At 35.0% G+C, this 25,310-nt stretch overlaps 1 protein-coding gene across 1 annotated transcript in view; it reads right to left on the bottom strand.

Moving 5' to 3' along the window:
* The window catches only part of LOC149568408 (RING/U-box protein), a 155,161-nt gene that overhangs the window by 10,677 nt on the left and 119,174 nt on the right, over positions 1-25,310 (bottom strand). The window contains exon 13 of the mRNA XM_089821330.1: positions 23,519-24,751. Within this exon, the coding sequence (XP_089677456.1) occupies positions 23,519-24,751 (1,233 nt within the window). The remainder of the gene's footprint in view (positions 1-23,518; positions 24,752-25,310) is intronic.

Genomic DNA, 25,310 nt, shown 5'->3' with positions numbered 1-25,310 from the left:
TTCCTTGATATAAGGAGTGTTAAGTAACCAGTAAGAATTTAATAGATAGATTATACTTTCAAAGAAATGAAGATTAAAAATATTTTCAAAGCATAAGGAAAAGGTATATGTTTGAGATGTGCATTTGAAAACAAAGTTGTAGGAATCATTAATGACAATGATCTTATTGTTTTGTTGTTATTTTTTAGCATCATCCTAATGCATGTAAAGAAGAGATCTGTGGTGTAACCTGTGAGAAGATCAATGAAGGCCTATTAGGTTACCCTTGACATTGACTTTGATGGCTATTTTTTCTTTCCTTTTATGAAGTTAATCCAGATTGTGATGTCTGAAAAATCGCTTGGATTGATGATAAATATAGTTAAAGGAGTAGAAAGATAAGAAAGGGTCCAAAAATTAGGGATTGACAGTACACAGGATTGTTATTTTTTACTCATTTTCCTTTCTTTTATTGTGTTGTTCTAGATTGTGATGTCTACTTTGATTGTTATTTTTGCCTTCCTTTATGGTGTTGGTCAAAATTGTGATGTTTGAAAAATAGTAGGGAATGATGATAATTTAGTCAAAAAAGTAGAAGAATAAGCAAGGGTCTAGAAATTAGAAGGGATTCATGATAAATATAGTTAAGTAGAGGAATAAGCATGGGTCCAAAAAAATAGGAGTCATTGGTAGTAAATTAAATAATTGAAACATAATATTTGGAAGCCTATGAATACACATGAGATTTCTAAGACAAAGTTATTAGGTTCCTTGATATATTGAGTATTAAGTAACCGGTAAAACTTTTAATAGACAAATTATACTTTTAGGGAATTGAAGGTTATATTTCCATCCAAAGCATAAGAAAATTATGTTTTTTCGAGATGTCCATAAAGACAGTTGTAGGAATCATTAATGAGTGTTTTAAGTATTTTTATAGTTAATTTGTACTTTTAGAAAACAATCTTATTGTTTCTTGTCGTTTTTTAAATTTTTAGTCTCATTTTAATGCTTGTAAAGGAGATTATTGTGGTGAAACTTTTCACAAGATCAATGAAGGGCTATTACGTAACCTCAGTACTAGGAGAACATTGTAAAATACATGTGATGAACAACTCAAAAAAGAAGTCCTACTTTTGAGTTCATAACTTCTCCGAAAGAACTAGATGCCCAATCAAAGGAAGCCATTTAGAAAGGCAATAATGCAAAGGAAGTTTATGATCATGCCTATTATTGGCCACAATCAACTATAGTTTGTCCTTATTATTGGCCACAATCAACTATAGTCTCTCACCTCGAAGACAAAGATATAATGCTTTTCACACTCTCGAAAAAGTATTCAACATTAAGGCACCACGACAGGGTAGATTAATGCTATTTCAATCTTCATCTAATAGACCTAAAATTATTGGATTAGTTTTCTAATGCATTGAAAGTCCTTTAATACATGCAAATTGAGGAGTAATGATGAATTGTAGCAGAACGTTTACACAAATACTTTGTTTCAAGGTATTCCATGGTATTACATTTCTACGAGGCACTAAGTTGTCAAATAGTTTATGTGCCTTGTATATGCTTCCAGATTTTGCATTCATGTCTACTGATGCACTCATAATGATAATTGACCAAAATTTGCACTCAATCATGCATTGATGGATGTCCATCTACTATTTCAAAGCTCCCAATTCAGCAATAAAATCCTCTGACATTGGGATTGGGTGTTGATGGCACTAACATAATGTGAATATATCTCAAGTGTTTAAATTGTATAATGTTATTTGACCTATTTTTGCTCCAATAATGACCACGAAACATAGTCATCCTCTTTGACATCAAAAGTTGTTTCATTGGGATTAACTGTGTGGATTGCCGATACACTTTAGTAGGAACATAGGGATTAACTTATTAATATTTAATTTAAGCAATTTGATTTTTTAAAATTAGTAATTATTATTTTTAGTTATAATCAACTGTGACACATAAATACTGTCTAATAAGTAAACTATTTAATTGTATTATAGTCTATAGAATGTAACTAATGTTAAAAATCAAACAATTAAGAAAATTAATGTGATCAAGATAATTGTGCAGCTAATAAAAAATGTATGTAATTAGGATCATTGTTTGGGTAATAACAGATGTAAAGTTAGACTCATACAGTTTCTTCCCTGGTAACAACATTGTCTTTATGATGTGGGCCGAATGAAGCTTATTTGAAACAAATTAAGCAAGAGTTTAATATATTGGATGTTCAAGGTGTTGGAATCACTGTTGCCGTTACACCAAAAGCTCGAGCTAGCAATGAACGTTACAACAGCCAGAGATAAGGATCTACGGGAGGCAATGAAGCACGTCACAAATCCGTCAGTGTATGCTGAATAGAGGCACCGACCTAGAGGGGATGGAGGCACTAACCTCCCAACAATCCCCCCTCAGCATGACCCGAGGGATTTGAACCCATAACCCAACAATCTAAACCACTTGTTGGAATCACTATTGTTGTTACACCAAAAGCTCGAGTTGTCAATGAACATTACAACAGCCAGAGACAAGGATCCTCAGGAGGCGGTTAAGCACATGTCACAAATCCGTCGGTGTATGCTGGACAGAGGCACTGACCTAAAGGGGATGGAGGCACCGACCTCCCAACACAGGGAATATGATGATTTCTTTTTAAAACTATGGAACTCTGTCGAGCGAGCACTATATGGATTTACTTCATAAACTGGCATAACAGAAACTAGCCAAACTTCATGTTAAAATTAGAACAAAGGATGAAAAGCAATTTTTGGATTTTAAAGTTTCTAGACATTATTTAATTAATTGTAGTGATGGAATAAAAGGTATCAAAAAGGGAACTAAACATACAATTGAAAAGGAGGGTGTTTAAGAAATTAAATAACCACCTTGCTCAGCTGGTTTGAGCACTACGTAGGTAGAGGGAACCACTCACATATGTTTGAAAGTAATTGATGGACCAAACTCGGATTTGCTGGAAGGAGCCATATACCAAGCACATTAGCAACAATACGAGTGAATAGGGATCTGCGATAGCTCTTGATTATACAAATTTGAGGGCACAGGAATATTCCACATGCCTAAGGTGAGAACAGGACCCTTAAAGATGAGTAAGATGTAAAAAGGAGAAACCTTCTTTCCTAGATTGTGAGAAAGTAATTACATGCCAGATATGAGAAAATTAAGGCAAAATTTGTGAGTGCCATATAAGTCACATTTAGGCATTTAAAACAATGCCAAACAAATTATGTAAATACTGCCAGTTTGGAGATGATGAGACATGGTGTAAGCTAACATTTCCATTGACCATTAAAAGGATCAAACATAAAGGTTAATTAAGGACATGTTTAGAAGTCCATGCCAACCATTAAAGGGGTTAAAGGGGTTAAAAGGTGTAAAGAAGAATCTGAAATCAGATTGTTTAAAGAGTATCTCTATGAACTTCAATAACCATAGTTTGATAAGTTATATCAATGTCACAGTCCTAATATATAAATTAATGTGCTTTCTATTATGTTGACAAGGCATCAAATAGAAAAATACTAACAGATATAGAAGAGTTATATATAAAGAGAGAAGGAATCTTGTGCATGTTCATATATAATAGATATGAATATGGAAATAACTTTTTATATATGGAAAATATTTATGTAATAATGATCGACTTTATATATATGCATATTATATAAAGTTATATATTTGAGAATACAAAGAAATTATAATTGTTATAGTCTAACTTCTTATTATCTTATTATAGTCCTAGGAGTTGATTGATGGTGTTGTGTAGGGAGAGGCAGAGTAAAACCAGAGGATGTGTTGGTGTCAAGCACCCTATGACAAGTAAATCCACACTCTCCATAGGACAACTATAGGAGGAAACTAAGGAATCAAGGGTAAACCATGTTAATTTCTAGATGCATTATAAGATATATATTATTACTCAAAATTAAGTAAGTTATTTACTGTAATGTCCCCATTTTTTAGCAAGTTCCTGCAGTTGGCCAGATTAGTTCACCATCGCGACCCTCGTGAGCTGACAATAGGATTTTGAGGGTCTTAGTTATGTGGTTATAAGCTTTCCAGCAGCCTATGCTATGTTTTGGCTCTATTTGAGGGACTTACTATTTATAGTAAGTCAATCCATTGGTTCCGATGAGCTCAGTTGAGTCAAAGGAGTTGGAGAAGGCTCTCAATTTTTATTTCAGGCTTTAGGTTTGGGCTCTAAGAATCTTGGAGGGAGCGTATATTTATAGTAAGTCACCCCGTTAGGTTCATTCATCGTCTTTCATCATCAGGATCACTTTGGTGTTGTTAGATTTCGATTTTGATGCTTCTTCAATTGTTTTTGCAAGATGGGTGGATTATTATTATTATTCATCTAAATACGTTGAGATTTCTATTTTTGTTAGTGTTGTTGATTGGTCACCTCAGTATCATAGCTCGTTGGAACCGGGACAAAAAGTTTTAAATCATGGGAAAAAGGAACACTGGCCTTACATGTCAGAATTTAAAGTTATGGTGGAAAAGGTCATTTTCAGAGCCAAAAGCAATTAAATAAATTAGTTTATAATGGGACTTTATCATGTTTTAATGTTGTGTGTGGGAAGCTTCTTAAGTAAAGTTCATTTGGGAAACTTTGTGCCATTTGGAGATTATAAATATGAGCCCATTTGATGAGTTAAGCACCCGAATGATTATTTTCTTTTGTTGCCTACGAAGAGTTTCTGAGTTTGCCGATTTTTTTGCCCTTGTTGAAGTATAAGGGTTTGGAATTAAGAAGTGTTTGGTAATTCACAACTAAGGTATTGTGAATTAATTCTGAGAATTGTCTTAATTAAATTATAGTATTTCTCGGCTATTATTGTACTGTGCCTAGGAATTTCATTGTCGCTAGAGAATTTGTGATTTGGAACGCCATTATTGTCTGTCATTTGGCATTGTTAAAGAGGAATCTACTGTGGCTGTTGTCCCTATATTTGGCAGTGATTTCAAACTTGTAGAAGGCTGCAATCCATTATTGGAGGGCAGCAATTAGGTTTTAAAGCACCTGCGATTATAAGCGAGGAGCATGTATTTCTAAACCTACGAGTAAATTGGATTATTTCTTGAGAGTTGCAATCCATATTTCATCTGTTAGAAGTCAATTTCCAGGTTCGTTATTGCATTCTTGTAAATTTTCAAAAGTCAATTTTTAAATTGGATATTAGTAGCATTGCCATCAATTATAGAATTACTTCTGAATTGTTTAGTGGTGTTCATTTATCCGAATTGATAAAGACTTCACCAATTAAAATTGTGAGTAGCTGGCTGTGAATTTAAAGCATTATTTATTGAGTGATAATAATTTGCCTGCCAAATGTTTGACAAAATATGAAACTGTTGATTAGCAAAAGCAAATTAATGTTTGTTGAGGATATAGCTTGTTGAGAGTTTTTACAGTGGTTTCAAGGCGGTTTCCTGCCAGCTTGCAAGAATTGGGCTCAGTTTTTATTTTGTTCGGTCTTGACTTTGAAGATTTTCAGATCTAATTTCTAGAGTGACCAGCACTTTATTTTCTCAAGCTATGGACAAAAAAAAGAACTGACAAGTCACTGGAGTAATGACGAAGTTAGCGTAAACATGAATGCCTTGCAAGAGAGTTTGCAAAAACTGAAGCTTCATCAACAAAGGTTGGCAAAGAGCTTGTCAAATCCTGCGATAGTTGAGAGGGCAGAAAGGTATATGGTTTCCGCCTTTAGAAGGCTAACATCGAGGTTGCAAGGAAGGAAGCTTGAGTTTTCCCCGATAGGTGTCCATGATGTTGATGTACCTATATTTAGTACAGCACCTCCTTGCCCCATCTGCAGTGTTGATGATGGACTCATTTCACAGAGATCAGTAGATGTGTCAGTAGCCTTGGTGGATAGCGACATTGAGCTTCAGCAGGTTGAGGCTCCCAGAGTTGTTGCAGCTAGTACAGACACAGTTGATGCAGTTGTTACTACTAACACTTCTAGCTCTCTCGAGGAGGGAATTACTATTGGAGATTTGTATGTGAGTTATCATAGTGTTGCTCCAGTACAGGAAGCAGTGCTTCCTCAGGTGGGACCAATGCATGTATGGAGTCACCCAATTATGATGTTGGTGATTTGGGTGTTACAGCGGAGTCAGTAGATGTGGTTTCACGCTCTAGTGTTATTGATTCACAACTTGATGTTGAGTCATGTGTGCAGTATCAAGTGTCAGTAGTGGAGGTTTTATTAGGAGATGTGGATTCAGATAGTATGGACACATTTGATCATGCTATGAGTTGTACCGAGTACGATATCCCTTGCCAAGTATCAGTTGATGACTCCGAGGAGGTTTTGGATGGGTCCCAAGATTAGTGTTTACAGGATCTATCCTTTGAGGTGGAAGCTGAGACATGTGGAGATATTGATATTGTGAGGGCTTCCATTTCTTCAAATGAGGAGTTGATTGAGGTACATAGTAGTTGTATCTCGGATGCAAAGTTGTGCAAGGTCAATAGCACACATGCAATGAGTGATCTTGTGGTGGGCAGTTTTGATTCGGTTTCCTATCACAGTGCAGTTAGTGAGACAGAGAGCTTGCATAGAAGGCAAGGGTTGTAGAAGCATCATGTGACTTGTCAACTGAAGGTGAGCGATAGTGACATTTCTTTAGCTCTTGAGCATTATGATGCTATTTGTCAGATGCTAGCTACATCTACTTGGGTTGCTCCTATGTTAGATGAACACAGTGATACTAGTCCTTCCCTGGCAGAGGTTCATATGCTTTGAGAGGCTGTCAAGATCCTGAAGCATAGTTACTCTCAGCTCGTTGTTGACAGGGATTACCTTCTAGAGTGGGGTAGCACCTGTTATGAAACGTTGTTAGGGAAAGAGGAGGTAGCTGAGCTTACCCAGGAGCTTGAGGTGACTGTGGACTCTCTTCAGTATACTCAGTTGGCTTTTCAAGAGTCATAGTCACAGTTGGATGAGGTTAGCATGAAGTTAGAGCAGGTACAGTCGACATCAGCCCCAGACCCTGTTCAATTATATATTGTAGTTGGTGATGAGTTTGCTTCCATGGTTGGGGATGAGGGACGTGATGATGTGGCCAACACATCCATCCAGCATATGGGTGCAGTAGGTACAGCGGAGGTGAGAGCATCAGGGCAGACGAGCTCTCATGGTGATTTGCTTCCTTCTACCAGAAGTGGATCTATTTCTTCATTTCATACAGCTAGTACCATTGGACAGATGGTAGTGCCACATTTTCAAAGGGATCAGCTGTGGGTCGTAGGGGAGCAGGTTGATGCTTCCACATATAAATTTTGCTACACAGAGTCCTTCATGGAGTCTCTATTGGAGAGTTCAGATGTGAGGGAGGATTCATATGGAGTGTCTAAGGGCACTCTCATCCAAGGCTCTCGTGCTATTCAGAGCTTGGTGGGAAACATTGTAGAGACATTGTCTACTATGCTTCCCCACAGGGATTTTGAGGTTGGGTTTGCTGGGAGGGTTGTCTAAGATCCTGCCTGACCAATAGTTCGGAGTCAAAGATTGGAGCCATCTTCTGATTTCTAGTTTGATGATGATAAGCCCTTGACAGAGATTGGGAGTTTTTTTCAGCATTACATTGTGAGGAGTGCTCACCATTTTTTTTTCACCCACAAGTAGAGAATTTGGTTTCACATTGGTGTGGGTTGGCTCCAGTTTCATGCCATCCATTATGGGATGGGTTAGCACCATCTTTTGCAGATGGGATTGATAACTGCAAATTAGACCCCTTGCAGTATCTACACACCTAGGACAGTTTGGCAGAGGTTGGAGTCGGTGGTAGTGTTTCAGGTACCTATGGTTGTTACCATTTCCACCGTGCAATTGCGTGTGAGTATCAGTTTGATGGGGACTTAGGGGTGGACAGAGTTTGTATTTCAATTGGGTTATTTTTCGATGAGTCGTTGCCTTCATTAGCACCTCGGGTCAGTTTTCAGATGATTTTGATGTTGATGTCCATTATTTGGGTGTTGGTACTACAGGAGTTGTTTGTACACAGTGAAGATAATACACAGTTCTAGCTTTGGGATCCAGGTGGATTGTGATGTCCATTTTGCTCTAGGATTGACAAGCAATCTTAGGGAGGGAGGACTATAATGTCCTCATTTTTTAGCAAGTTTCTATAGTTGGCAAGGTCAGTTCATCATTGCAACCCTCGTGAGCTTCCAATAGGATTTGAGGGTTTTAGTTGTGTGGTTATAGACTTTCTAGTAGCCTATGGTGTATTTTGGCTCTGTTTGAGGGACATACTATTTATTGTAAGTCAATCTGTTGGTTTCGATGAGCTCAGTTGAGTTAGAGGAGTTGGAGGAGGCTCTCAGTTTTTATTTCAGGCTTCTAGTTTGGGCTCCAAGAATCTTGGAGGGAGCATCTATTTATAGTAAGTCACCCCGTCAGGTTCATTCATCGTCTTTCATCATCAAGATCACTTTGGTGTTGTTAGATTTTGATTTTGATGCTTCTTCAGTTGTTTTCGCAAGACAGGTGAATTATTATTATTATTCATCTAAATACGTTGAGGTTGCTATTTTTGTTACTGTTGTTCATTGGTCACCTCAATATCATAGCTCGTTGGAACCAAGACGAAAAGTTTTAAATCATGGAACAAAAAACAATGGTGTTACATGTTAGAATTTGAAGTTATGGTGGAAAAGGTCATTTTTGGAAGCTTCTTAAGTGAAGTTCATTTGGGAAACTTTGTGTCATTTGGAGATTATAAATATGAGCCCATTTGATGAGTTAAGCACCCAAATTGATTATATTCTTTTGTTGTTTGTGAAGAGTTTCTAAGTTTGCCGATTTCTTTGCCCTTGCTAAAGTATAAGGGTTAGGAATTAAGAAGTGCCTGGTAATTCACAGTTGAGGTATTGTAAATTAATTCTAAGAATTTTCTTAATTAAAATATAGTATTTCCCGACTGTTATGTACTGTGCTTGGGAATTTCATTGTGGCTGGAGAATTTGTGATTTGGAATGCAATTATTGTTTGCTGTTTGGCATGGTTAAAGAGGAATCTTCTGTGATTGTTGTCCCTGTATTTGGCAGCAATTTTAGACCTGTGGAAGGCTGCAATCAATTATTGGAGGGCAGCAATCAGGTTTTAGAGCACCTGCGATTGTAAGTGAGGAGCATATATTTCTGAACCTGCAAGTAAATTGGATTATTTCTTGAGAGCTGCAATTCATATTTAATATGTTAGAAGTCAATTTCCAAGTTCATTATTGCATTATTGTAAATTTCCAAAAGTCAATTTTTAAACAGGATATTAGTAGCATTGCCATCGATTATAGAATTACTTTTGAATTGTTTATTGGTGTTCATTTATCCAAATTGATAAAGACTTAATTAAAATTGTGAGCAGCTGGCTGTGAATTTAAAGCATTATTTATTAAGTGATAATAATTTGCCTGCCAAATGTTTGACAAAATATCAAACTGTTGATTAACAAAAGCAAATTGATGTTTGTTAAGGATATAGCCTGTTGAGGGTTTTTACATTTACACAATAATGGACATAAAAATATAATTTTTGTCAGCTTTGAGAAAGGGTCATTACAAGTTATATTTATATGAAAATATTTGAAGGCAAAAAAGCGATTAAGATATTCTAGCCGATTCTCTTACTCACTCACTATACTCCTAGAAGTTGATAGATGGTGTTATGTAGGGAAAGGCGGACTAAAACCAAAGGATATGCTGGTGTCAAGTGCCCTATGATAAGTAAATATACACTCTCCTTAGGATGAGTATAGAAGGGTCGTAAGGAGTCAATGTTAGAACACTTGCTAATCACTAGAGATGTATAAGAAGCAATGACTTAGTTTATTGTGTTAGCTCTATTAAGAGGTACTCACCATCCTCTCAAAACATTATCATTTTAGATGCATACAATGGACATTAATGCTTGGAGACAATCATCAAATAGACCATTAAATGAATTATCAACCACTGAAAAAATAGATTGAAGTTGTCATATCTTTCGATTAGGAAACCATCAATCAAATTATGTTGATAATCATTTGGGAAACTGACCACCACGACATCATGGAACATATAAATCATCCTATATCATTCAATCATCAAACACACAAAAGTTAATGAATTGATCACCAATTATGCTCGATTAATCACCCGACCTTAAATGAGAATCAATTTTACAATCGCTAATCTAATTAACTCATATTGAACTCACTCATAGAATTATGTGTAGTTATCAACTATCATTCAACTCTTGCTTATACTCTCAAATTCAACCAAATAAGCTATCAAAACAAGTGAAAGTCATAATTGCTTGAGGACAAGCAATTTTAGGGGTGTAGGACTGTCATGACCCTCAAATAGGGACCCACAATTATAAACGATCAAGTTATAAAATATTACGAAAATATATTAGAAATATAATGTAATTATTATATAATAAGTAATATATTAATATTTACATCAATATTCATATTCACAATTCACAACTCATTTAAAGATCAAGATAATAATATTTGAATCAATAAACTAATAATATGAAATACATTTAATAACTAAGGAATTCTTATACAATATCGATGTCACATATACTTAATCAAATAGCAGTGTAACACGGGGACTCACACCCTCCTCCCAAACCTCGAAGGACCCATCCTTGAGACATCAACGCACCAGGTACTTGCATACCCAAGTACTCTCACCTCCGCCATTCCACAACCATGTTGCCATTGGGATGGCTACTTGAATTTTGATTTTTGAATGTTACTATTGGGTATGTAAAATGTTACTATGTTGAATGTTCAATGGTTCTAGTTCATCTTGCAATTTTGCTATGTTCAAGTATTTTAATTTCATATGTTCTACTGAAACATCATTTCATAACAAGCATTTCAAGTTCTATATGTATACTATACAACACCCCTCCTTTCCTTGTCCTCCCCTTGCCGTTGTCCCCTCGCCGTCTCGGAAATTAGGCCGATTTTCCCCCCATCCCGGCATCCCACCATTCCGACATACCCCAGTACTAGGGTTACACTGTCAAATAGTGATAAAGAAACATTAAAGTTAAATATATATAATAATAATCTAATATTGACTCATTAAAAATGGTACAAGTGGAGATCGGATGTGACTTTGCATAAGCCATTCACCCTATTAATAGGGAGTAGGACAAAGTCAAGTGGAGGATAGACAATACCATAAATCAGAAATATATACATAATATACAGAAGATACAAACTGAAGTACGAAGAAGTTATAAGAAAAAAATTATAAATAAAAATAAAGTAATGTCTGACTCGGGTCATTATAATTCCTGTTGTTGATATGCTCAAGTTGTTTCCTTGTTGAGTTTTGTGGGTATTGCTACAGAGCATCTTCCCCCTTCCAGTTCTCTCTAGATGTCCCCACTAACCTCCTCCCCTCTTGCCAGGAGCTAAATGAGCGTGTCAAACTCGATATTTATGGACAATATTTTTGCACAACTTGGAGTAATCCTCTGTGGGGTGCTCCAACCAAGGATGGCCTTATACACTAAGCATTTTTTGGATCTTCAAGACGAGAATATTGTACGGCCCTTGTACCTTGCCCATTGCTGGAGTAATGTCCTCCACATCTCCTTGGGCTCTTTCAAAGTGGGCTCCTGTAGACTACATATTCAGACAAATCACCATATTGACAAAGTTGACACTAAGATATAAGTTTTTTTCCAATGTCCTATTTACTACGAGATCAAGGCAAGATTTCACTTCCTATTGAAACAAGCTTTGGATTAGCTTAACACCTCCTTCTTCACACCCACATCTATGGATCAGGGCTTGAAGAGGTTACTTAGTCTGCCTGGCTTGGGTCACCCCAAGTGTGTGCAAACTTGTGTGAGCTTTCTAGTTTTGATCTCCAGTTCTCTTGGTTGGGTTTTTCTAGTTTATTCTTTCCCTAGGCACCATTTGGTGTCCCTTTGATGGTAGCAACCTTACTATTTGTTTTCCAATCCCTTATAGCCTCTTTGTGGTCTCTTGTCGAACATTAATAGATTTATCTTATCTCAAGGATGCAAATAATTTCTAGGACATTTTCTAGCTAAGTGTTGTTTTTTTCCCTTGTAATTTACAAAAAAATAATCAGATCATTCATATGTCATTTATGTGATTTGTTGCAAAACTACTAGTTTCCATCATGACATGGCCTTCAACAAGAGACAAAGAGAATGTTGTTAGGCCTAGAAAATCTCCTAATAAAGATGAAGTAATAATTTAGGATTACTCCCATTGAGGAAAACTGGAAAGGCTAAGGAACAAATTTCATCAATAAAGGTGGAGATGACAAAGAATATAAATTTCTTAAAAGGAGATATATTGGAGACACTAAGCATGTTAAATACTTACATGACATGACCATGAATGGATGTCTCAAGCAACCGGAGTGAATCAATCCAAGTCAGCTAATCTCAATCCAAATACACATGGGATCTAGGAACTTTATACCAAAGGTGCATATGTACAAGTTTCATGGCAAGGATCCCCTAATGTGAACAAATCAAATGGAGGATTTTTCCATTGTTCATCAAATACCAAGTAGACAAAAGGTGACAATGGTGTTCCTTTAACTAGAGTAGCGCAATTCAATTGGTGTCAATGGCTATGTACTTAGCAATAGGAAAAGGGATTTATTCTCTCTTGGTTAGTTTCTATAGAGGAGCTCAAATCACAATATAGAAACAATGTGGCTAATATTTTTAGAAAACTAGCTGAACTTCAACAAATAGAGGATCAGTCAAGGATTATATTCAACAATTCCAAAATCTATCCTTGAGAGTAGATATAATTATAGAGAACTTGAATGACTTATTTTTGGGCAGTCTCAAGAATCACACTTAACATGAGATACACATATTAGACCTAAGTTTTTAATCTTACCATGCAGGGTTGAAAAGTATTTAAATTTTTGAAGGATAGGGGTAATGGGATAAGACAGAATGGATTCTTAACATATTCTCTTCCTCAGCATACTAAGTTTAAAACACAACAAATTGAGGAGAAGAGAGAAAAATGGTTATGTTCCAATTGTGATAGCAAATACAATTGAGGACATCAATGCAATGAAAACAAATTGCTCTATATTGAACATCTGAGTGAGGATGAAGAGGAGGAACCAATATTAGAAGGTGACGAGGTGTCAAATGAGGAATCACAAAATCCCCAACAAATCATTGCTTGATGAGTAGGAGATACTTTCCACAAGAAGTCAAATCCTGATATTTCTATCATGATTCTGCTGTGTAGTTTTTGAGTCAAACTCATTGACCCATGGTTCACAAGAACGCATCACTCATGAGAACGAATTGAACATTAATATAACTAGTACTGTATAGTAACCCACAAAGTCTAAGTTAAGGCTATGCATAACATGAAGTCTGCCAATGATGAGAAGAAATAAGACAAGTTGTAATAATGGGAAACAACGAAAGTAAACTGCAAAGCTGATGTATGCCAAGAAGCCAAGTTGCTGATTTCTACTATTTCTATTTGTCATTCTCTATTCTCTTACAACATATTCATTTTCTGAAGTATTGCATTTGCAATGCTACATGGCATAATGATTATGAGTAGTGTACATTGTATACTACATAGATGATAGACCATTCACATAAACAAAACAAAAGGGGTCAGTACCATTGTTCCAAAGAGAGGAGAATTTAGATAGACAGTTCACCATGTGGCTACAATCCCTACTTTATCTCTAACAAATAAAGAGACCTGCAGAAGTAAGGGCAGCGAGTGGTTAACCAACAAAGAATTATCATCATTTTAAGCTAAGTTAGAAGTTTTGTGTTTGTGTTTGGCAAAGAAAACAGTCGGAACAAATTTGTTAAATGATAAAAATTGGGGAAAATGTATGATTTCGTTCGAAGAATATAATTATGTATATTATTTTATTTTTCTTAATATACAAATATGACAAATGGTGATACTGAATAAATACATTTTAAGTTTGAGCTAACGATGGGCATGTTATCTCATAAATGTTGAATTCTGGTGTAGTTGTGAGATAGATCCTATTACACTTCAGTTTTGCAATTTTGTGATCTCCTGTTCAATTGTTCACTTTACCCTTCACGTTTGATCTTTCCTATTGTTTTTCGATTTTATCTACTACATTCTATGTAGTGCCTGAAACATGACATTCTATAATAAGTGTTATTGTTCGAACACGTTTTATGATTAAGCTAAGTTGGCATCCTTTATCTGAGCCTACGTGGACTCCTTAATACTATTCATTATCTGTGTGGCAGATCATCTATGATAACTCTAATCTGGTAGGTGACAGCTTTATAATGTTCGTGGTGTATATCGGTGGCAGCTTTATAATGCTCATGGCGCATATTGTATTTGGTCTATTAAGCTCGTATTTTGATGTTGTGGTAGCCAGCTAATGTAACAGCAGGATAGATGATTAATCAAACGTTTATTTACCCTTTATGCTAAATTGCAATATAAAGGAGGGCTATGTTTTCAAATAGTGAAAAACAAGAGTCTCTTCCAGAAGTTAGCTCTGCTGATGTCTGTCCAGTCTAAGCAATACGTAGGTTTCATATATATGTCTACCTCTGATCGATATTCAAATTAATGTTACTTCTGGAGAATGTATTGTGATCGGCAATATTAGGTAGCAGTTTTCTTTATGGCAGCAGCATTCATTCATATCATTCTGTAATAAGGTTCGATTGTTATAAGTCTGGTTAACTGAAGTCATATTTCATATATAAGTATAGCAGTGCTATTCATTTTTGTAACAAGCACATTGAAGTCACATGTTATTATAAAACTCTGAGTTTTTTAGTAGCTGAGATATTGTATTTGGTTCTTTTGAGGACTTGAATAAAAGGATGGTTTTTTTGGTGGGTTGGGTTGTTTCCTTGCCGAGGAAGGTTTTTACCAGGATATTTGGATTGTGTAGTGTCTATCTTGCATTTATATTTCTCTATCTTACTTCTGGTTCATAAATTTAACAATAAATATAACAAAGGAATATAACTAGAAATGTTGATATTTATAATTATAACTTCATATTTATATTTAATTATATTTTACAAACATTCAATATCCATATTTTTTTTTTAAATCTCAAAAAAAAATCTTATGAAATTATTAAAACTGGAAAACTAGAACTAAAACTAGATCTAAAATTATATATTAATGCAACCATAGGTTTCAAACTCTGTGAGTACTCTATGAGTTGCCGAGAACTGTTTATTTTTAATCAGTGAGTTTCTACAAGTCTAACTTGTGATTTTATAGGCACAAACAAATGTGGTAAAAATGTCGGCATAGGTTAAATGATGGTTAAAATGTGTTTATCACATGTTTTCACTATAAAACCATGCATTTTCTCTTTCAAGATGTCAAATTTTAATTTAATACCTTTTGTAATTGAATTTTACCAAAAAATAATATGTTTCTTAGGAGATTTGAACTTCTAGTACTTTCTAAGTTGCCAAGATGAAAATTTTGGGCTTGCTCAGTACTCTCCAAGTTTGAGTCCGCGAACTATCAATATAATATTATACTATAGTTATATGAAATTATGAATTTTGAATGTTACTTTACACTACTGATATAAAAATTTAAATATTAGAATACCAAGGTTGCTTGGGTACGCATACCCAGACCCCGTGAATGCATATCGGATTGCATATCCCATACCGGATATAGACTAGGGTACGTACCCAAATTCTGGATAAGCCACATCAGCAAAACAAAAGACAAAGTTAAAATTCATTGCACTAGAAAAATCCCTAAATCAACTTTAACTGCACATATGGGTTTCTTTATTATCATTCGTTGGCTCATTGTCGTTGGTTCATACAAAATACACTAGGTCAATGTCGGCAGTTCCTTCTACGTTCTTTGGTTCATTGTCAACATTTCATTTTAGTCCCAAACATCACATTTCATTTTGCATCATGTCGAATCCTTCATTATGCATCTGCCATTGGTATATTAAAATGTTTCATTTAGCATCGCATATAAACCATAGTGTATAAAGCACAATAATAAAACTCAAATAAATTATTTCGTTTGGCATCTGTATATTTCAAATTGCATCATATATAATATAAACTATATAGTATAAACTATAAAGTATACTTTAAGTATAAATGATTAAAATAATTAAAAATGATTAAATCTAAGTCAATATCATTGATGGACAATTGATGGAATAAATAATTAAAAAATGATTAAGTCAATATGTATTATGATTCCATTTTAATTTACATTTTATATTATTTATTGGATATCATTTTGATATATATTATTTATAAATTTATAATATATGATATATTGTGATTATTGTATCATTTCAAATGAACATTTCATTTTATATTACGATTAAGTAAACAATAAACTAGATAATTATTATTATTAATAAATATTGTTATATTAATAAAAAAATTATATCAAAACTTATATTTGTATGAACCAATGTAACACCAGTACTAGGGTACATTAGGACGAGTTTTCGAGACAAGGGGAAAATGAACCTCATTTTTGGGACAGCAGGGGATGGCCAGGGGATGGTGACAAGGGGAGGACGGGATAGGGGAGGTTGTTGTATGGTATACATATAGAACTTGAAATGTTTGTTATGAAATGATGTTTCGGTAGAGCATACCAAATTAAAATACTTGAACATAGCAAAATTGCAACATGAACTAGAACCATTGAACATTCAACATAGTAACATACTACATACCCAATAGTAACATTCAAAAATCAAAATTCAAATAGAAATCCAAGTCCCCATTCTAGCGGCAACATTGTTGTAGAATGGCGAGAGTTGGGGTACTTGGGTACGCGAGTACCCGGTGTGGGGATGTCTTAGGGACAAGTACTCCGAGGTTTGGGAGGGGAGTGTGAGTCCCCGTTAACACTATTATAAACCTTTACACTCACGACTATATAAACTCTACAATTTAACACATAACATAGTAAACATTTTGGTTTAATAATTATTTAATAAATAACATTAACAGCATAGTTATACTGTCGAATTGTCAATTGATATAGTAATACAATAATATTCAAAGTTTACTTTAATTAGTTTTATGGTTGCCAGAAGCCATATATATTATTATTTATATACTTTTTTAAAATTTGCACACTGTTATTAACAGCATTATAGGCTACAAAGGTGTCTCAAAATTTTAAAAAATTATACTTTTAAAGTTACTTAGTACTATGGAATTTATTGTTTGTCACTAACCGTTTAATTTTTTGTTTTTTTTTTTCATGTAGAATGTTGGACGGAGGAAAGAAAGGGTTATATCAACTATGTAAGTATGTTGATTGTGTCATTGGGCCAAAAGATTCAGGTGGAACAGCCGAGGTCAAACATAAGCTTTGTCCATTAGGATGGAAAGGTTCTTACATGAGAGAGAAGGCACATTTCCTTCACATATGCGGGTTGTTGTTGAGCCTCGTAAAAACGAGGTGGAACTGTATGATGTTGTGAGGGAGCAAGAAAGGGTTGAGGAAAAAGTTGCTAATAGGAGCTCCCATGCTTCAACAACAGGGCCAATTCAAAGTTGGAATAGAGATGTAGATGTGGATGTCTCCTCTACAACTGTAACAAAAAAATATGGTCGCAAGAGACTACACATTGGCAACTCAAACTCCATTAGAATATTGTTTGATGTGCAAGGTCAGGATGCAGTTGATTCAGTGATTGCATGATTCTTTTATGCAAATGGAATAGTGTTTGATGTTGATCGCTCACCTTTGCACACTGAAATGATCCAAGCTATCCACAATGCATCAACGGGGTATAAATCACATGGATATGAAAGGATTTGCAATACTCTACTTGACAAAAAAAAAAAAAACTGTATTAGATGAACAAACTACACCAATGAAAATGGTGCGTGTTACAAAGGGCTACATTATTGTGATGAGTGGGTGGATAGATGCTAGAAATTGTCTACTGCTTATCATCATGGTAACATCAGGCACAGAGCCTTATATTTTCAAGGCATTAAACTATTCAAGCCAAGAGAAGAATGAAAAATTTCTACATACCCATCTATTTGAGAGCATTGAGGAGATTGGGGCTGCACACATGGTCCAAGTTATTACTGGTGCTGCCCCTATTTATAAAGCAGGAGACATGTTGGTACAAAAAAAGTACAATCATATATTTTGGACACCTTGTTGTGTGCATTCATTGAATTATGCACTCAAAGATATCGACAAATTCCAATGTGTTGTCCTGCATTTTCTCACTACAAAATGTAGGTAACAGTACGGAACTTTTTCAACTTAGTTTCACATTTCTCTAAGTTGATTCATTATTTAATTGACTAACTTTGATCAACCAATCAACCTTAATTAATATAATGGGTCCTTTTACTGAAGGATTTCATCAAGTCCTTTTAGTTTCTTTGTTTGTTAAGCCTATGCTTGATTTTTGAAGCCTTCAAAGTCATTTTTCTCATTTTTGAGTGTGTGTTTGTTTGTTTTTGGTCTTTTGGTTTTGCTCAAATCATTGCTTTTGGTTTTCCCTTCGATTTTGTATATCTTAGGGTTTAAACAGACTTGGTAATCAAAAGATATGACCATTTTAGTGCCCAAAAGGTGGACCCTTCAAATGCAATTGTGTAATTTAAAATATCATGTTAGATTTTAATGTTGACATTCACTTGTTGAAAAATATAACATAAATTAACTTTATATTATGTTTTTAAGTTACTTTATCACTTAAATTTGTTAGTTAAGTGACTATAGAGCACTTCATGTTATATTTTCATGTTGAGTTGTTTTTCAAATTTTTCACTTAAGTGACTTTATTCACTATATAGTTTGATTTATTTTTTGAGTGGACTTAATTCGGGACAAGTTCCTTGATACCGTGGATAGAGTGCCCTCTCCTATTATGATATCCTCTCCTATAAGGGTTTCTTCCAAAGATAATGTTATACCTAAACCCCCAATTGTGCAGGATGTCACTAAGGAGCAGGCGGATGGCTACCATTGCGACAAGAAAGCGGTCACCTTGGAGGTCCAGAAGATGGCTAGCAATGAACTAAGGGAGAGAATCTATGCTCTGGAGGAAAGAATGTGTCTCTTGACTAAATTTTTTGTCAAGGTGACGCATGTTGTTGCTACCACATTACATCTGCTAAAGGACCAGGAGGGTGATTTGACTAACGAGGACTCCACGATGCTGTTCGACATCCTTGTGGAAGATTGGGCTAAAATCCTCCTAGGGAGGAGGAATGCCAAGAAGCCTTAGGGCCCTTTCCTCCCGGTGTCTTATGTTATTTTTTTCTGCTGGTTGTTGAACTTTGTTGGGTTTAAGGCGGTAGTGCCTTTTTTTTTATGCTTTCTTAGTTTTATAAGTTCTAATACAGGCAGTAGTTTTGTTATGCCTGTTGATACTTTTTTCGTTGTGATTCCAGACAGTGTTTTTGTGTTCAAAGTGGTAAGGGGTAATTTTGGTTGGTGGTAATCTATTGGTGGTTCACCAGTTTGACTGTTTTATGGGCCAGCCCCCTTGTTTTGGTTGCTTTTTAATTCAAAAAATATTAAACTATATAGTGTAAATATTATTTTGACCCAATTAAGTGATATTTTTTCAAAAAAAAAGCAATTAGACATGTGCTTAATTGATCACTTAAGTTATGTCAATACATGTATTTCAACCTATTTACATGTTTACATGTAAATGCCTTTAGAGAATGCAATTTTGCACTATAAGGGCATTTGAAGTACTTAGAACATGTAAATGCATGTACTTTAAAACATGCATTGGGTCTCCAAGAGTGCGATTTACATCTAAAGGCTTCGAGACAAGAAAATCCATTGTTTTTAGAACATGTAAAGGGTGTTGGAGAGAGTGATTTTGCACTACATGCATTGTTTTGACGATTTTAAAATATGTAATGATCCCTCAAGAGTGCGATTTGCATAAGAGACCAAATTCCATGCATTTTAAAACATGTATTGCCTTCTCAAGAATACGTTTGGACTATTCTTCATATGTTTTTGCAAGTTGAGACCATGATTTTGTTCTCCAAGAGCAAAACGTCCATGTTCTTGCCCTTGAAGAACACATTTTTGCTATAAAAAAAACTCCAGATCTGCCCATTCCATGACTTAAAATCCATAAGACTAAGGTAATTTTTGCCTCTTTATGCATTCTCATGCATTAGACATTGAATCTCTTGCAAAAAAATCATTTTCTATGGTGCTTAGAGGGGTACGTTTTTGGTGAAAAACACCCAGATGGGGAATGTTTTGGTCACGTTTTTGCTCAAGTAGGAGCCGTTTTGGGGTTTGCATCCTCGTTATTGCTATTCATTAACATGTTTTTGCCATCCAATACCAAAAACAATCCATGTTCTGGCAGCTTTAGACCACGTTTTTGGTAAACAAAACACCCAAATACTTGGTATTTTACAAACATGTCTTGCATCTTGAAAGTTATTGAGCACAATCTCGGCATTCATATGCAAAAACACTCCATTGATTGCTTATAAATATCCATCATTTTCAAGTATTGAAGAAGTCGATATAGTTGGTTGTGGGGTCGAAATTGGAGGAGAACCATTCTTCAAATCTATTAATCTTCCACATTTGGCTCTTTGATCACCTTCATTATTTATTATGCATCTAAATATTAAGCATATATATTATTACAAAGGTAGAACATATTGCAAATCCGAAACTGAAAATAATACATCACATCTACAAACATTATCAGTGTTCTTGTTTAGAAAACTCAATGTCATGACTCATGACTCATATTTTCAGATTTCCTATAAAATATTAAAATTACGTTAAAAAAATTGGCATACCCCTGTTTCCTATTTTTGAAAATTAGTCATACCTGTAACTGTACCCAAAGTACCCAATTACCCCTGTACCCATGCAACCTTGTAAAATACTAATATATACTACAGTAGTATTAAATTGTATATGTTATAATTTAATATAGATTATATATATTACTACTAGTGTACTAATTTGCAATCATACTTATAGTTTGAAATGCACTGTTAGATGACCAGTGCTCATTGAGATATTCCAGGTTTTCCCTCATTTCTTCCCCAGCAATTTCCTCTAATTGTGACATTTGGTTCTTCCACTTACTGATTGATAGAAAGAATAAATTTTAACCAGTCTAGGAAAAACAGATATTTCAGATGAAATAGTATGAGCTAGACATTGTGCATTTAAACTAGATTACAATGGTACAGTTTTAATTTTTACAAAGTGTCACAACAGCAGTACGACAGAAAGGCAGCATGGGATGAGAAGATGGATGATGAATCATGAAATAAACAGAAAACAGTAAACAAAACTTGTGAAATTTGCAAATTCTGTTTTTTAAGGATCAAGTGTCTTTAGCAACTTCCATTGTCAACGAATGTAATAGTCTCTAGATGATTTTAAACAACTTTTTACATTGAAATTAATCATGGTGTTCTGCGTTTCATTATTTCTTCTATAAGAATGGGTAGACCCTGTGACACTTATTGTAAGGAAAAGCATATAAGATTTTATAAATAAATCTAAAAATAATCTGATTAGCTATTCTGGAGTCTGTACTCCACACGAGAGTAGTCACTTTCATCATAAAACTTGTGGCTCTACAGACTGACCGTTAGCTTCTCGTTTCTTCCATTTAACATAATATTCTTTCTCAATTATGGATTATATGTTAATAGTTTCTTATGAGTTTAAAGATGCAAATGACCATGTCAGGGGCCACTCTGCATCTGTCATCTTGGGCCACTACAGTTCGTGTAATAAGTTTCATATTTAATGCATTATATATCATGCCCTCGCCTGGTACCTCCTCAACCATTCCTGTAAGGAAGAATAAATAACTCTGCATTGATCGACAGAAAATTGTCTTATTTATAGATATCACAATTTTCAAATCCATAGAAGGCAGCAGCAACAAGTCAATTCATCAATTAAATATATGCTACGAAAATCATATTCACTTCAGCAGTCAAATTCATTTCAACGACCAATAAAACTGTAGAATAAAGCAACAATTTAATTAACTAATACATAATGCAGCAGTTAACTAACACATAGAAATCCCCTCGCACATTGGTTGGTTTTGGAAAGGAAGCAATTTAGTTAAGAAGGGGCGCCTCAGTCCTTAAATGGTCAGGAGTTATATACCTTAAGAAAGTAGTAACTCTACATCCTTGCTTGAGGGATATTTAAGGGGAATCACATTGATAAAGGGCATCAAGGAAGATAAAACAAGTCAGGATTGAGTGAAGAGATCTGCATTTCAGAATACAGCCATAATAGTATATAATAAATATTGTCGTATACATGACAATATGTTCGATATGTATGCTTAGTATATGCAATGTGGATAAATATTACTATATATATCTACTCTTTAAATATCTTTTACCAAGATGTTAATAAACTTTATTAAGCTTATTTAACTAATAAGTTTATCTATTCTTCATTCCGACAAGCAATTGAACAGGAATGGAAGGAAATATTTAAACAGTAATGGAGAGGCCGTAGACCAGTCCCCTCGAATTAAGTAGGCCACAGCAAGTGATGGAATTTTCCAGTGGATAATCCTGGCACTTGGAGGCCAAGGAGCAATTTGTCTTAGTTGAATGTTGGGCACTCTTGGACTTAGTTGGGCTGAACAGTCATCCTGAATGACCTAGGTTTCCTTGAATTAAGCAGGCAACCCCTATTGATGGAACTGTCTTAGTTAATATTGCTGCCACTTGTGGGCCAAGGGGCAAGTTGTCTTTGGACACTATGCGCTCTTGAGCTTAATTGGGCTAAACATGTCTCTGGGTACCCTTTGTGGATTTCCTCTCCAAACCTTATTATGATAAATGATGCGAAATGGAACTATTCATGGTTTTATTCCTGAGCTTCAAAGTTATTGCGTGATTTATCTAAATAGATGAATATTGATATATATGCATTTATATTTGTAATTGAGATCCCGGACCCTGAGAGAAACAATTGGTCTTATAACATAGTTGCAGGATCTAAGCAGGATTATCTTGATAAAGACATTTGATTGATAAAGATATAATTCTAACTATATACATCGCTTATTTTAATTGTAATTGTGAATTTAAGGCAAGATTTAGGATCATCCCAAAGAGGGGCATTACATTATATGACTGCCTAATTTCAATATATAATGATATGTCTGTAGTATGTACAGAAGATGTTTTACTTCATCTGTTCTGAAAGATGACATGAAGAGACTATAGTAACCAAGCTTATTTTCCAGTATTTTCAGTTCAACAGATGGAAGATCCACAAGTAGATAAATGTGACAAGAAGGCAACTCAGGATAAAAATCAGTTAGTTCCTGCAATTTAGAAATTTAGAAATTCTGATATCAATGTCAAATAGCAAAATACAAGCTTGCTTTACTGACATATGAATCACACCAGCAGATAAATTACATATAAACTAGGCATTGAGAAGAATCATACCTTCTTCCAGATTGAATGACTAACATCAGATCGTGGCTTATTATGCCTTATCTCACAATCCTTCTTTGGGCAGTTACCTCCAGGCTGGACTGGAGCAGAGACCTTATGGTTTATTTCAGCATTCTGTTTATTTGTCTCTAAAAGTGCAACATCCTTCTCACAATCTGGGTTCCCTCTCTTCATATTGTTCCTGACGGCTCCAGGGGGCAATTCTGCTAAATCTAAACCATCACCAGCAGCACTAAACCAATCACTTACTGACTGAGAATCACTGACACTATCTTTCACTGGACATGGAAAAGAGTTGATTTGCAAGTCAACTTGGTCTAAATCATTTTTTCTGAAAGATGATTGATCTTGAATTCCAATCGAATTGGCAGGACCTTCAAGACTTGTATGATCAGAGTGACCATCTTCACTCAGAGCAATATTTAGCACAAGAGATTTCATGTCTCTACCCGTGTCTGGGCAAGATACGGCATAATGATTTTTGTCCATAGTTAAAGCCAAAATTTCTGAACCTTCTGTGGCACTTCTTACATGCATATCATTGTTTTCCTCGGATTTGGATTCTCCCCTACTTAGGAAGGGTATAAGTTCCCCAGTATCTGACTGTTCAACACATACTTGTTTCTTATGTCCTTCAGCCTGTTCATTCGCAGACTGCTTACTCCATTGTCCAGTTGACAGTACCACCTTCACTTTTGAGGCTGCATCTTTTGGTTGAATTGCTGGGATGCTTATACTATTTAAAATGCTTGAAGTTGCGAGATCTTCCATATCTTCCAAGTCATACTCAAAGTCTCCATATATATCAAAATCTGGGCAACAGTCCAGTTCCAGAACATTCTCAACACAAACAGTAGCATCATCTGTGTTTTCAACTACAGTGTCAATTTCAACCCCACTATCTTCAGTTATACGATAAGGGCTTCCTATAGGGGAGTCAGATATAAGGCCCGCATTCTTAAGAGCTGTCGTAACATCATCCCCTAATTCAGTTCTCAACTCATAGTAAGCATCATCATTTTCTACAGCTTTATAGCTACATGTTTGCTTGGACAAGGCTTGGGCACAAAGGTTAATATAAACAATTTTACTATTAGATCTCTCGTATATTTCCTTCTCCATGTTGACTGCATCCGCAACAGCAAACTCAGATTCTGCTGTTCTCCTAATTGTTTTCATGTTTGCATTTTTCAGGTAAAGTTCCACAAAACGATTTAGTTGCATCTGCATGAATCAAGATGATTGTCAGTAATTGTCTGAACATTCAGATACCATATATAAGCTCCCAGTTATGTATAGTATACAAAATAGATGTTAATAGACCATTAAAAGATCATTTTAGTATCTTTAGGCAACGAAACAAAATGATTTATTAACCTTGCTAACTGAGAAAAGCCATCCTTAGCAGTTCCTAAACTAACCTATCTGAGAACTGGTTGAATTTCAGCTTGACCTTATTGAATAGTTGAAATATAGATGGTCCAGAGACTTCAGGGCAAAGGAAAATGGGATAAAAGGTCTTAAAATTGCCCACACAGTAACGAAAACACCCATACGAAGATCAAATACTAAAGGAAAATATTGGGATAAATTTAAACTTGTGAGCATTTTAGTCTCTGATAATATTAAATACATTTTAGTTTCTTTCCAATAATGATACAGAGTGATTAGTTAGAATTTATATGCACCATCTGAGTTTCCTAGAAAGATAATTTATAAAGAATCAGACACTTGAGAAGATCCATAATAAGCAGTTCCTAAGATGATGTATTAGATGAAAATA

This window comes from Cupressus sempervirens, chromosome 3, assembly GCF_028749045.1.
Source record: "Cupressus sempervirens isolate cs-2001-9-10 chromosome 3, ASM2874904v1, whole genome shotgun sequence".
NCBI lineage: Eukaryota > Viridiplantae > Streptophyta > Pinopsida > Cupressales > Cupressaceae > Cupressus > Cupressus sempervirens.
This window is presented reverse-complemented; position numbering and strand designations above follow the sequence as displayed.